The sequence below is a fragment of the Daphnia magna genome, unplaced genomic scaffold (genome assembly GCF_020631705.1).
Source record: "Daphnia magna isolate NIES unplaced genomic scaffold, ASM2063170v1.1 Dm_contigs092, whole genome shotgun sequence".
In the NCBI taxonomy this organism is placed as follows: domain Eukaryota; kingdom Metazoa; phylum Arthropoda; class Branchiopoda; order Diplostraca; family Daphniidae; genus Daphnia; species Daphnia magna.
The window spans coordinates 195,185-212,900 of record NW_025533122.1 but is presented as its reverse complement, the minus strand read 5'-3'; the positions used below and the strand labels follow the sequence as shown (position 1 = coordinate 212,900).

The 17,716-nt window shown below is 28.1% G+C and overlaps 1 protein-coding gene across 1 annotated transcript; it reads left to right on the top strand.

Moving 5' to 3' along the window:
• Positions 1–136: 136 nt before the first annotated feature.
• LOC116934945 lies at positions 137–1,546 on the top strand. Its single transcript, XM_032942353.2, has one exon. The coding sequence runs from the start codon at positions 137–139 to the stop codon at positions 1,544–1,546; it is 1,410 nt and encodes a 469-aa protein (XP_032798244.2).
• Positions 1,547–17,716: the final 16,170 nt, after the last annotated feature.

The following is a 17,716-nucleotide window of genomic DNA, read 5'->3' as shown; positions in this document are numbered from 1 at the left end:
TCACGCTCCCCTTGTACGCGTGGGTCGCCGTGTGGAATAACAACAAGATGCTGACTGTTTTGGCCCTAATAGACTCTGGGTGCACGACGACCTTAATCACGAAGAAGTGGCTGAATCTTTAGGACTGAACTGCAAGATGGTACAATGCCGTCTAACCACCTTCCATGGAAATGACCCGAAAATACCAGTGAGTTCCTCTAGGTGCCGCGTTACACCTTGTGGAAAAGAGACACCATCGTTTAATATCTCGCGCATTTTGGTGGTGCCAAAGTTGAAAGTAGCTGACGTTTACGTGGATTGGCCGAGACTGAAGAGGAGATGGCCTCATCTTCGCGAATTAGACATCCCTGCGATTGATACAAATCAAGTAGGCTGCTTCATCGGAATCAACGTACCAAAGGCACTTCTGCAGCTGGAAAACGGAACGCTAAGCGAGGAGGAACCCATCGGAATATTGACACAATTCGGTTGGTCTGTGATCAGCGATATACCAATCACATGTATGGGCGAACGGCTAGAGAATTGTCAAGCCTTATCGCTTCGAGAGGACAAGGCCGACGAGGCTATCCAAGAACTGTGGACGCCAGAATTCTTCACGTCGAGAGCTGAGCGTCAAGCGTACTCAAACGAGCAAGAAAAACGCGCCTTGAAAATACTGGAGACAACCGTTCGATATCTTGGCGATCGATACGAAATTGGCCTACCATGGAAGTCGGACGACGTCTACCTCCCAAATAATCTTGCCAGCGCCCTCAGGAGGTTGTATGCAACAGAGAGCCGATTTCAACTATATGCCGAGCACGGTCGTCGCTACACGAAAGCCATCGAGGCCAATATGAAGAATGGATTTGCCAGACGTTTGACGAAAACTGAACTCGAAGGTCCCATTGGTAGGACGTGGTACGTGCCGCATTTCCTGGTAACCCATCAAAACAAGCAAGACAAGCCACGACTAGTGTTTGATGCAGCCAGCCGACACAACGGCGTAAGCCTTAACGACGCCTTGATAAATGGACCGTCGTTGTTAACCGACCTTCATGACCTACTAGTGATCTTCCGCGTACGACCCTGTGCTGTCTCAATGGATATAGAAAAAATGTTCCTTCAGGTGCGTGTTAAGGAGGAGGATCAATCCGCATTCCGCTTTCTGTGGAGCAGCCCAGGTAGTGGCGGCCCGCCATTGGAGTTCCAGATGATGGTTGAGATATTTGGTGCTTCCTCGTCCCCTACGTCGTGTGCGTGTGTTTTACGACAAACAGGAAAAGACAATCCCGCTTACGGCGACGTTTCAGAAAAGATCATTGCCAATTTTACGTCGACAATTATCTTGACTCGTTTGACAACGTCGCAACCGCAGAAAGAATTGTCATCGCTTGACGGAGCTGCTAAAAAAAGGAGGCTTCAGACTGACACATGTCATGACCTCATCGATGGAGCTTTGGTCATCTTTTCCCCCCGAAGAGCGAGCTGGCCCAGAGATGAATGCCGACCTGGACGGACTACCGATGGAGAGGACGCTAGGGCTTTTGTGGCGAGGCGAATCTGACATCTTTTCGTTTACACTAAACGTCGGGCAGGAAGCAACCAGTAACCGACAAATCGCCAGCGCCGTTGCGAGTATCTTCGATCCACTGGGTATTTTGGCTTGTGTGACCATCGTATCAAAAATAATCTTGCAAGATGGGCGGCCTGGTAAAGAAGCGGATTGGGACGATGACCTACCGGAATGCATTAGAGAAAGATGGCGCGCATTTACGAGAACTTTAAAAAGGGCTAGAAATAAAACGGCTTAATCAACTAATCTAACTTGTTCCTTCTCTTATTTTCCTAAAGGCTCACTCTCCAGTAAGGTAATGATAATTATGAATATCCGAAAACAAATTTATTAGCTATGTACCTTAATAATACACGTCATCCAATAACTTACGCAAAAACAAAAGAAAAAGGTTGCGTGAATTAGATAAACAATAGATGAAGAAAGGGGGGTAATTAAAGGCGCGCGCGAAGCCCGGCCTAGTTGCCATGGCAACTCGGTAACACTGTTATATTATGAGTTTATACTTCTACATGTAAACAGGATCAAATATACTTGTATTCAATGTGAATACACTGTTATACCATGAGTTTTAACTTCTATATGTAAACAGGATCAAATATACTTGTATTCAATGTGAATACACTGTGATACCATGAGTTTTTACCTCTATATGTAAACAGGATCAAATATACTTGTATTCAATGTGAATACACTGTTATATTATGAGTTTATACTTCTACATGTAACAGAATCAAATATACTTGTATTCAATGTGAATACACTTTTATATTATGAGTTTATACTTCTACATGTAAACAGAATCAAATACACTTGTATTCAATGTGAATACACTGTTATATTATGAACTTATACTTCTACATGTAAACAGAATCAAATATACTTGTATTCAATGTGAATACACTGTGATACCATGAGTTTTTACTTCTATATGTAAACAGGATCAAATATACTTGTATACAATGAAAATACACTGTTATACCATGAATTTTTACTTCTATATGTAAACAGAATCAAATATACTTGTATTCAATGTGAATACACTCTTATATTATGAGTTGATGCTTCTACATGTAATCAGAATCAAATATACTTGTATTCAATGTGAATACACTGTAATACCATAAGTTTTTACTTCTATATGTAAACAGGAAAAAATATACTTGTATTCAATGTGAATACACTGTGATACCATGAGTTTTTACTTCTATATGTAAACAGGATCAAATATACTTGTATTCAATTTGAATACACTGTTATATTATGAGTTTATACTTCTACATGTAAACAGAATCAAATATACTTGTATTCAATGTGAATACACTGTTATATTATGAGTTTATACTTGTACATGTAACTAGAATCAAATATACTTGTATTCAATGTGAATACACTGTGATACCATGAGTTTTAACTTCTATATGTAAACAGGATGAAATATACTTGTATTCAATGTGAATACACTGAGATACCATGAGTTTTTACTTCTATATGTAAACAGGATCAAATATACTTGTATTCAATGTGAATACACTGTTATATTATGAGTTTATACTTCTACATGTAACAGAATCAAATATACTTGTATTCAATAAGAATACACTTTTATATTATGAGTTTATACTTCTACATGTAAACAGAATCAAATATAATTGTATTCAATGTGAATACACTGTTATATTATGAACTTATACTTCTACATGTAAACAGAATCAAATATACTTGTATTCAATGTGAATACACTGTGATACCATGAGTTTTTACTTCTATATGTAAACAGGATCAAATATACTTGTATACAATGAAAATACACTGTTATACCATGAGTTTTTATTTCTATATGTAAACAGGATCAAATATACTTGTATTCAATGTGAATTCTCTGTTATATTATGAGTTTATACTTCTACATGTAACAGAATCAAATATACTTGTATTCAATGTGAATACACTTTTATATTATGAACTTATACTTCTACATGTAAACAGAATCAAATATACTTGTATTCAATGTGAATACACTGTGATACCATGAGTTTTTACTTCTATATGTAAACAGGATCAAATATACTTGTATACAATGAAAATACACTGTTATACCATGAGTTTTTACTTCTATATGTAAACAGAATCAAATATACTTGTATTCAATGTGAATACACTGTTATATTATGAGTTTATACTTGTACATGTAACTAGAATCAAATATACTTGTATTCAATGTGAATACACTGTGATTTCATGAGTTTTAACTTGTACATGTAACTAGAATCAAATATACTTGTATTCAATGTGAATACACTGTGATACCATGAGTTTTAACTTCTATATGTAAACAGGATCAAATATACTTGTATTCAATGTGAATACACTGAGATACCATGAGTTTTTACTTCTATATGTAAACAGGATCAAATATACTTGTATTCAATGTGAATACTCTGTTATATTATGAGTTTATACTTCTACATGTAACAGAATCAAATATACTTGTATTCAATGTGAATACACTTTTATATTATGAGTTTATACTTCTACATGTAAACAGAATCAAATATACTTGTATTCAATGTGAATACACTGTTATATTATGAACTTATACTTCTACATGTAAAGAGAATCAAATATACTTGTATTCAATGTGAATACACTGTGATACCATGAGTTTTTACTTCTATATGTAAACAGGATCAAATATACTTGTATACAATGAAAATACACTGTTATACCATGAGTTTTTACTTCTATATGTAAACAGAATCAAATATACTTGTATTCAATGTGAATACACTGTTATATTATGAGTTTATACTTCTACATGTAAACAAAATCAGATATACTTGTACTCAATGTGAATACACTGTTATATTATGAGTTTATACTTCTACATGTAAACAGAATCAAATATACTTGTATTCAATGTGAATACACTGTGATACCATGAGTTTTTACTTCTATATGTAAACAGGATCAAATATACTTGTATACAATGAAAATACACTGTTATACCATGAGTTTTTACTTCTATATGTAAACAGAATCAAATATACTTATATTCAATGTGAATACACTGTTATATTATGAGTTTATACTTGTACATGTAACTAGAATCAAATATACTTGTATTCAATGTGAATACACTGTGATTTCATGAGTTTTAACTTGTACATGTAACTAGAATCAAATATACTTGTATTCAATGTGAATACACTGTGATACCATGAGTTTTAACTTCTATATGTAAAATGGATCAAATATACTTGTATTCAATGTGAATACACTGAGATACCATGAGTTTTTACTTCTATATGTAAACAGGATCAAATATACTTGTATTCAATGTGAATACTCTGTTATATTATGAGTTTATACTTCTACATGTAACAGAATCAAATATACTTGTATTCAATGTGAATACACTTTTATATTATGAGTTTATACTTCTACATGTAAACAGAATCAAATATACTTGTATTCAATGCGAATACACTGTTATATTATGAACTTATACTTCTACATGTAAACAGAACCAAATATACTTGTATTCAATGTGAATACACTGTGATACCATGAGTTTTTACTTCTATATGTAAACAGGATCAAATATACTTGTATACAATGAAAATACACTGTTATACCATGAGTTCTTACTTCTATATGTAAACAGAATCAAATATACTTGTATTCAATGTGAATACACTGTTATATTATGAGTTTATACTTGTACATGTAACTAGAATCAAATATACTTGTATTCAATGTGAATACACTGTGATTTCATGAGTTTTAACTTGTACATGTAACAAGAATCAAATATACTTGTATTCAATGTGAATACACTGTGATACCATGAGTTTTAACTTCTATATGTAAAAAGGATCAAATATACTTGTATTCAATGTGAATACACTGAGATACCATGAGTTTTTACTTCTATATGTAAACAGGATCGAATATACTTCTATTCAATGTGAATACTCTGTTATATTATGAGTTTATACTTCTACATGTAACAGAATCAAATATACTTGTATTCAATGTGAATACACTTTTATATTATGAATTTATACTTATACATGTAAACAGAATCAAATATACTTGAATTCAATGTGAATACACTGTGATACCATGAGTTTTTACTTCTATATGTAAACAGGATCAAATATACTTGTATACAATGAAAATACACTGTTATACCATGAGTTTTTACTTCTATATGTAAACAGAATCAAATATACTTGTATTCAATGTGAATACACTGTTATATTATGAGTTTATACTTCTACATGTAAACAAAATCAAATATACTTGTACTCAATGTGAATACACTGTTATATTATGAGTTTATACTTCTACATGTAAACAGAATCAAATATACTTGTATTCAATGTGAATACACTGTGATACCATGAGTTTTTACTTCTATATGTAAACAGGATCAAATATACTTGTATACAATGAAAATACACTGTTATACCATGAGTTTTTACTTCTATATGTAAACAGAATCAAATATACTTGTATTCAATGTGAATACACTCTTATATTATGAGTTGATACTTCTACATGTAATCAGAATCAAATATACTTGTATTAAATGTGAATACACTGTGATACCATAAGTTTTTACTTCTATATGTAAACAGGATCAAATATACTTGTATTCAATGTGAATACACTGTTATACCATGAGTTTTTACTTCTATATGTAAACCGAATCAAATATATTTGTATTCAATGTGAATACACTCTTATATTATGAGTTTATACTTCTACAAGTAATCAGAATCAAATATACTTGTATTCAATGTGAATACACTGTGATACCATGAGTTTTTACTTCTATATGTAAACAGGATCAAATATACTTGTATTCAATGTGAATACACTGTTATACCATGAGTTTTATTTCTATATGTAAACAGAATCAAATATACGTGTATTCAATGTGAATACACTGTTATATTATGAGTTTATACTTCTACATGTAAACAGAATCAAATATACTTGTACTCAATGTGAATACACTGTTATATTATCAGTTTATACTTCTACATGTAAACAGAATCAAATATACTTGTATTCAATGTGAATACACTGTGATACCATGAGTTTATACTTCTATATGTAAACAGGATCAAATATACTTGTATTCAATGTGAATACACTGTTATATTATGAGTTTATACTTCTACATGTAAACAGAATCAAATATACTTGAATTTAATGTGAATACACTGTTATATTATGAGTTTATACTTCTACATGTAAACAAAATCAAATATACTTGTACTCAATGTGAATACACTGTTATATTATGAGTTTATACTTCTACATGTAAACAGAATCAAATATACTTGTATTCAATGTGAATACACTGTGATACCATGAGTTTTTACTTCTATATGTAAACAGGATCAAATATACTTGTATACAATGAAAATACACTGTTATACCATGAGTTTTTACTTCTATATGTAAACAGAATCAAATATACTTGTATTCAATGTGAATACACTCTTATATTATGAGTTGATACTTCTACATGTAATCAGAATCAAATATACTTGTATTAAATGTGAATACACTGTGATACCATAAGTTTTTACTTCTATATGTAAACAGGATCAAATATACTTGTATTCAATGTGAATACACTGTTATACCATGAGTTTTTACTTCTATATGTAAACCGAATCAAATATATTTGTATTCAATGTGAATACACTCTTATATTATGAGTTTATACTTCTACAAGTAATCAGAATCAAATATACTTGTATTCAATGTGAATACACTGTGATACCATGAGTTTTTACTTCTATATGTAAACAGGATCAAATATACTTGTATTCAATGTGAATACACTGTTATACCATGAGTTTTATTTCTATATGTAAACAGAATCAAATATACGTGTATTCAATGTGAATACACTGTTATATTATGAGTTTATACTTCTACATGTAAACAGAATCAAATATACTTGTACTCAATGTGAATACACTGTTATATTATCAGTTTATACTTCTACATGTAAACAGAATCAAATATACTTGTATTCAATGTGAATACACTGTGATACCATGAGTTTATACTTCTATATGTAAACAGGATCAAATATACTTGTATTCAATGTGAATACACTGTTATATTATGAGTTTATACTTCTACATGTAAACAGAATCAAATATACTTGTATTTAATGTGAATACACTGTTATATTATGAGTTTATAATTCTACATTTAGACAGGATAAAATATACTAATATTCAATGTGAATACACTGTGATATCATGTGTTTTAACTTCTATATGTAAACAGGATCAAATATACTTGTATTCAATTTGAATACACTGTTATATTATGAGTTTATACTTCTACATGTAAACAGAATCAAATATACTTGTATTCAATGTGAATACACTGTTAGATTATGAGTTTATACTTGTACATGTAACTAGAATCAAATATACTTGTATTCAATGTGAATACACTGTGATACCATGAGTTTTAACTTCTATATGTAAACAGGATCAAATATACTTGTATTCAATGTGAATACACTGTTATATTATAAGTTTATACTTCTACATGTAACAGAATCAAATATACTTGTATTCAATGTGAATACACTTTTATATTATGAACTTATACTTCTACATGTAAACAGAATCAAATATACTTGTATTCAATGTGAATACACTGTGATACCACGAGTTTTTACTTCTATATGTAAACAGGATCAAATATACTTGTATACAATGAAAATACACTGTTATACCATGAGTTTTTACTTCTATATGTAAACAGAATCAAATATACTTGTATTCAATGTGAATACACCGTTATATTATGAGTTTATACTTGTACATGTAACTAGAATCAAATATACTTGTATTCAATGTGAATACACTGTGATTTCATGAGTTTTAACTTGTACATGTAACTAGAATCAAATATACTTGTATTCAATGTGAATACACTGTGATACCATGAGTTTTAACCTCTATATGTAAAAAGGATCAAATATACTTGTATTCAATGTGAATACTCTGTTATATTATGAGTTTATACTTCTACATGTAACAGAATCAAATATACTTGTATTCAATGTGAATACACTTTTATATTATGAGTTTATACTTCTACATGTAAACAGAATCAAATATACTTGTATTCAATGTGAATACACTGTTATATTATGAGTTTATACTTCTACATGTAAACAAAATCAAATATACTTGTACTCAATGTGAATACACTGTTATATTATGAGTTTATACTTCTATATGTAAACAGAATCAAATATACTTGTATTCAATGTGAATACACTGTGATACCATGAGTTTTTACTTCTATATGTAAACAGGATCAAATATACTTGTATACAATGAAAATACACTGTTATACCATGAGTTTTTACTTCTATATGTAAACAGAATCAAATATACTTGTATTCAATGTGAATACACTCTTATATTATGAGTTGATACTTCTACATGTAATCAGAATCAAATATACTTGTATTCAATGTGAATACACTGTGATACCATAAGTTTTTACTTCTATATGTAAACAGGATCAAATATACTTGTATTCAATGTGAATACACTGTTATACCATGAGATTTTACTTCTATATGTAAACAGAATCAAATATATTTGTATTCAATGTGAATACACTCTTATATTATGAGTTTATACTTCTACATGTAATCAGAATCAAATATACTTGTATTCAATGTGAATACACTGTGATACCATGAGTTTTTACTTCTATATGTAAACAGGATCAAATATACTTGTATTCAATGTGAATACACTGTTATACCATGAGTTTTTATTTCTATATGTAAACAGAATCAAATATACGTGTATTCAATGTGAATACACTGTTATATTATGAGTTTATACTTCTACATGTAAACAGAATCAAATATACTTGTACACAATGTGAATACACTGTTATATTATCAGTTTATACTTCTACATGTAAACAGAATCAAATATACTTGTATTCAATGTGAATACACTTTTATATTATGAACTTATACTTCTACATGTAAACAGAATCAAATATACTTGTATTCAATGTGAATACACTGTTATATTATCAGTTTATACTTCTACATGTAAACAGAATCAAATATACTTGTATTCAATGTGAATACACTGTGATACCATGAGTTTTTACTTCTATATGTAAACAGGATCAAATATACTTGTATTCAATGTGAATACACTGTTATATTATGAGTTTATACTTCTACATGTAAACAGAATCAAATATACTTGAATTTAATGTGAATACACTGTTATATTATGAGTTTATACTTCTACATGTAAACAGAATCAAATATACTTGTATTTAATGTGAATACACTGTTATATTATGAGTTTATAATTCTACATTTAGACAGGATGAAATATACTAATATTCAATGTGAATACACTGTGATATCATGTGTTTTAACTTCTATATGTAAACAGGATCAAATATACTTGTATTCAATTTGAATACACTGTTATATTATGAGTTTATACTTCTACATGTAAACAGAATCAAATATACTTGTATTCAATGTGAATACACTGTTATATTATGAGTTTATACTTGTACATGTAACTAGATTCAAATATACTTGTATTCAATGTGAATACACTGTGATACCATGAGTTTTAACTTCTATATGTAAACAGGATCAAATATACTTGTATTCAATGTGAATACACTGTTATATTATGAGTTTATACTTCTACATGTAAACAAAATCAAATATACTTGTACTCAATGTGAATACACTGTTATATTATGAGTTTATACTTCTACATGTAAACAGAATCAAATATACTTGTATTCAATGTGAATACACTGTGATACCATGAGTTTTTACTTCTATATGTAAACAGGATCAAATATACTTGTATACAATGAAAATACACTGTTATACCATGAGTTTTTACTTCTATATGTAAACAGAATCAAATATACTTGTATTCAATGTGAATACACTCTTATATTATGAGTTGATACTTCTACATGTAATCAGAATCAAATATACTTGTATTCAATGTGAATACACTGTGATACCATAAGTTTTTACTTCTATATGTAAACTGGATCAAATATACTTGTATTCAATGTGAATACACTGTTATACCATGAGTTTTTACTTCTATATGTAAACCGAATCAAATATATTTGTATTCAATGTGAATACACTCTTATATTATGAGTTTATACTTCTACAAGTAATCAGAATCAAATATACTTGTATTCAATGTGAATACACTGTGATACCATGAGTTTTTACTTCTATATGTAAACAGGATCAAATATACTTGTATTCAATGTGAATACACTGTTATACCATGAGTTTTATTTCTATATGTAAACAGAATCAAATATACGTGTATTCAATGTGAATACACTGTGATACCATGAGTTTATACTTCTATATGTAAACAGGATCAAATATACTTGTATTCAATGTGAATACACTGTTATATTATGAGTTTATACTTCTACATGTAAACAGAATCAAATATACTTGAATTTAATGTGAATACACTGTTATATTATGAGTTTATACTTCTACATGTAAACAGAATCAAATATACTTGTATTTAATGTGAATACACTGTTATATTATGAGTTTATAATTCTACATTTAGACAGGATGAAATATACTAATATTCAATGTGAATACACTGTGATATCATGTGTTTTAACTTCTATATGTAAACAGGATCAAATATACTTGTATTCAATTTGAATACACTGTTATATTATGAGTTTATACTTCTACATGTAAACAGAATCAAATATACTTGTATTCAATGTGAATACACTGTTATATTATGAGTTTATACTTGTACATGTAACTAGAATCAAATATACTTGTATTCAATGTGAATACACTGTGATACCATGAGTTTTAACTTCTATATGTAAACAGGATCAAATATACTTGTATTCAATGTGAATACACTGTTATATTATAAGTTTATACTTCTACATGTAACAGAATCAAATATACTTGTATTCAATGTGAATACACTTTTATATTATGAACTTATACTTCTACATGTAAACAGAATCAAATATACTTGTATTCAATGTGAATACACTGTGATACCATGAGTTTTTACTTCTATATGTAAACAGGATCAAATATACTTGTATACAATGAAAATACACTGTTATACCATGAGTTTTTACTTCTATATGTAAACAGAATCAAATATACTTGTATTCAATGTGAATACACTGTGATACCATGAGTTTTAACCTCTATATGTAAAAAGGATCAAATATACTTGTATTCAATGTGAATACTCTGTTATATTATTAGTTTATACTTCTACATGTAACAGAATCAAATATACTTGTATTCAATGTGAATACACTTTTATATTATGAGTTTAAACTTCTACATGTAAACAGAATCAAATATACTTGTATTCAATGTGAATACACTGTTATATTATGAGTTTATACTTCTACATGTAAACAAAATCAAATATACTTGTACTCAATGTGAATACACTGTTATATTATGAGTTTATACTTCTACATGTAAACAGAATCAAATATACTTGTATTCAATGTGAATACACTGTGATACCATGAGTTTTTACTTCTATATGTAAACAGGATCAAATATACTTGTATACAATGAAAATACACTGTTATACCATGAGTTTTTACTTCTATATGTAAACAGAATCAAATATACTTGTATTCAATGTGAATACACTCTTATATTATGAGTTGATACTTCTACATGTAATCAGAATCAAATATACTTGTATTCAATGTTAATACACTGTGATACCATAAGTTTTTACTTCTATATGTAAACAGGATCAAATATACTTGTATTCAATGTTAATACACTGTTATACCATGAGATTTTACTTCTATATGTAAACAGAATCAAATATATTTGTATTCAATGTGAATACACTCTTATATTATGAGTTTATACTTCTACATGTAATCAGAATCAAATATACTTGTATTCAATGTGAATACACTGTGATACCATGAGTTTTTACTTCTATATGTAAACAGGATCAAATATACTTGTATTCAATGTGAATACACTGTTATACCATGAGTTTTTATTGCTATATGTAAACAGAATCAAATATACGCGTATTCAATGTGAATACACTGTTATATTATGAGTTTATACTTCTACATGTAAACAGAATCAAATATACTTGTACACAATGTGAATACACTGTTATATTATCAGTTTATACTTCTACATGTAAACAGAATCAAATATACTTGTATTCAATGTGAATACACTGTGATACCATGAGTTTTTACTTCTATATGTAAACAGGATCAAATATACTTGTATTCAATGTGAATACACTGTTATATTATGAGTTTATACTTCTACATGTAAACAGAATCAAATATACTTGAATTTAATGTGAATACACTGTTATATTATGAGTTTATACTTCTACATGTAAACAGAATCAAATATACTTGTATTTAATGTGAATACACTGTTATATTATGAGTTTATAATTCTACATTGAGACAGGATGAAATATACTAATATTCAATGTGAATACACTGTGATATCATGTGTTTTAACTTCTATATGTAAACAGGATCAAATATACTTGTATTCAATTTGAATACACTGTTATATTATGAGTTTATACTTCTACATGTAAACAGAATCAAATATACTTGTATTCAATGTGAATACACTGTTATATTATGAGTTTATACTTGTACATGTAACTAGATTCAAATATACTTGTATTCAATGTGAATACACTGTGATACCATGAGTTTTAACTTCTATATGTAAACAGGATCAAATATACTTGTATTCAATGTGAATACACTGTTATATTATAAGTTTATACTTCTACATGTAACAGAATCAAATATACTTGTATTCAATGTGAATACACTTTTATATTATGAACTTATACTTCTACATGTAAACAGAATCAAATATACTTGTATTCAATGTGAATACACTGTGATACCATGAGTTTTTACTTCTATATGTAAACAGGATCAAATATACTTGTATACAATGAAAATACACTGTTATATTATGAGTTTATACTTGTACATGTAACTAGAATCAAATATACTTGTATTCAATGTGAATACACTGTGATTTCATGAGTTTTAACTTGTACATGTAACTAGAATCAAATATACTTGTATTCAATGTGAATACACTGTGATACCATGAGTTTTAACCTCTATATGTAAAAAGGATCAAATATACTTGTATTCAATGTGAATACTCTGTTATATTATGAGTTTATACTTCTACATGTAAACAAAATCAAATATACTTGTACTCAATGTGAATACACTGTTATATTATGAGTTTATACTTCTACATGTAAACAGAATCAAATATACTTGTATTCAATGTGAATACACTGTGATACCATGAGTTTTTACTTCTATATGTAAACAGGATCAAATATACTTGTATTCAATGTGAATACACTGTTATACCATGAGTTTTTATTGCTATATGTAAACAGAATCAAATATACGCGTATTCAATGTGAATACACTGTTATATTATGAGTTTATACTTCTACATGTAAACAGAATCAAATATACTTGTACACAATGTGAATACACTGTTATATTATCAGTTTATACTTCTACATGTAAACAGAATCAAATATACTTGTATTCAATGTGAATACACTGTGATACCATGAGTTTTTACTTCTATATGTAAACAGGATCAAATATACTTGTATTCAATGTGAATACACTGTTATATTATGAGTTTATACTTCTACATGTAAACAGAATCAAATATACTTGAATTTAATGTGAATACACTGTTATATTATGAGTTTATACTTCTACATGTAAACAGAATCAAATATACTTGTATTTAATGTGAATACACTGTTATATTATGAGTTTATAATTCTACATTGAGACAGGATGAAATATACTAATATTCAATGTGAATACACTGTGATATCATGTGTTTTAACTTCTATATGTAAACAGGATCAAATATACTTGTATTCAATTTGAATACACTGTTATATTATGAGTTTATACTTCTACATGTAAACAGAATCAAATATACTTGTATTCAATGTGAATACACTGTTATATTATGAGTTTATACTTGTACATGTAACTAGATTCAAATATACTTGTATTCAATGTGAATACACTGTGATACCATGAGTTTTAACTTCTATATGTAAACAGGATCAAATATACTTGTATTCAATGTGAATACACTGTTATATTATAAGTTTATACTTCTACATGTAACAGAATCAAATATACTTGTATTCAATGTGAATACACTTTTATATTATGAACTTATACTTCTACATGTAAACAGAATCAAATATACTTGTATTCAATGTGAATACACTGTGATACCATGAGTTTTTACTTCTATATGTAAACAGGATCAAATATACTTGTATACAATGAAAATACACTGTTATATTATGAGTTTATACTTGTACATGTAACTAGAATCAAATATACTTGTATTCAATGTGAATACACTGTGATTTCATGAGTTTTAACTTGTACATGTAACTAGAATCAAATATACTTGTATTCAATGTGAATACACTGTGATACCATGAGTTTTAACCTCTATATGTAAAAAGGATCAAATATACTTGTATTCAATGTGAATACTCTGTTATATTATGAGTTTATACTTCTACATGTAAACAAAATCAAATATACTTGTACTCAATGTGAATACACTGTTATATTATGAGTTTATACTTCTACATGTAAACAGAATCAAATATACTTGTATTCAATGTGAATACACTGTGATACCATGAGTTTTTACTTCTATATGTAAACAGGATCAAATATACTTGTATTCAATGTGAATACACTGTGATACCATGAGTTTTTACTTCTATATGTAAACAGGATCAAATATACTTGTATACAATGAAAATACACTGTTATACCATGAGTTTTTACTTCTATATGTAAACAGAATCAAATATACTTGTATTCAATGTGAATACACTCTTATATTATGAGTTGATACTTCTACATGTAATCAGAATAAAATATACTTGTATTCAATGTGAATACACTGTGATACCATGAGTTTTTACTTCTGTATGTAAACAGGATCAAATATACTTGTATTCAATGTGAATACACTGTTATACCATGAGTTTTTATTTCTATATGTAAACAGAATCAAATATACGTGTATTCAATGTGAATACACTGTTATATTATGAGTTTATACTTCTACATGTAAACAGAATCAAATATACTTGTACTCAATGTGAATACACTGTTATATTATCAGTTTATACTTCTACATGTAAACAGAATCAAATATACTTGTATTCAATGTGAATACACTGTGATACCATGAGTTTTAACTTCTATATGTAAACAGGATCAAATATACTTGTATTCAATGTGAATACACTGTTATATTATAAGTTTATACTTCTACATGTAACAGAATCAAATATACATGTATTCAATGTGAATACACTTTTATATTATGAACTTATACTTCTACATGTAAACAGAATCAAATATACTTTTATTCAATGTGAATACACTGTGATACCATGAGTTTTTACTTCTATATGTAAACAGGATCAAATATACTTGTATACAATGAAAATACACTGTTATACCATGAGTTTTTACTTTTATATGTAAACAGAATCAAATATACTTGTATTCAATGTGGATACACTGTTATATTATGAGTTTATACTTCTACATGTAAACAAAATCAAATATACTTGTACTCAATGTGAATACACTGTTATATTATGAGTTTATACTTCTACATGTAAACAGAATCAAATATACTTGTATTAAATGTGAATACACTGTGATACCATGAGTTTTAACTTCTATATGTAAACAGGATCAAATATACTTGTATACAATGAAAATACACTGTTATACCATGAGTTTTTATTTCTATATGTAAACAGAATCAAATATACGTGTATTCAATGTGAATACACTGTTATATTATGAGTTTATGCTTCTACATGTAAACAGAATCAGATATACTTGTACTCAATGTGAATACACTGTTATATTATGAGTTTATACTTCTACATGTAAACAGAATCAAATATACTTGTATTCAATGTGAATACACTGTGATACCATGAGTTTTTACTTCTATATGTAAACAGGATCAAATATACTTGTATTCAATGTGAATACACTGTTATATTAAAACTTTATACTTCTACATGTAAACAGAATCAAATATACTTGAATTTAATGTGAATACACTGTTATATTATGAGTTTATACTTCTACATGTAAACAGAATCAAATATACTTGTATTTAATGTGAATACACTGTTATATTATGAGTTTATAATTCTACATTTAGACAGGATGAAATATATTAATATTCAATGAGAATACACTGTGATATCATGTGTTTTAACTTCTATATGTAAACAGGATCAAATATACTTGTATTCAATTTGAATACACTGTTATATTATGAGTTTATACTTCTACATGTAAACAGAATTAAATATACTTGTATTCAATGTGAATACACTGTTATATTATGAGTTTATACTTGTACATGTAACTAGAATCAAATATACTTGTATTCAATGTGAATACACTGTGATACCATGACTTTTAACTTCTATATGTAAACAGGATCAAATATACTTGTATTCAATGTGAATACACTGAGATACCATGAGTTTTCACTTCTATATGTAAACAGGATCAAATATACTTGTATTCAATGTGAATACACTGTTATATTATGAGTTTATACTTCTACATGTAACAGAAACAAATATACTTGTATTCAATGTGAATACACTTTTATATTATGAGTTTATACTTCTACATGTAAACAGAATCAAATATACTAGTATTCAATGTGAATACACTGGTATATTATGAACATATACTTCTACATGTAAACAGAATCAAATATACTTGTATTCAATGTGAATACACTGTGATACCATGAGTTTTTACTTCTATATGTAAACAGGATCAAATATACTTGTATACAATGAAAATACACTGTTAAACCATGAGTTTTTACTTCTTTATGTAAACAGAATCAAATATACTTGTATTCAATGTGAATACACTCTTATATTATGA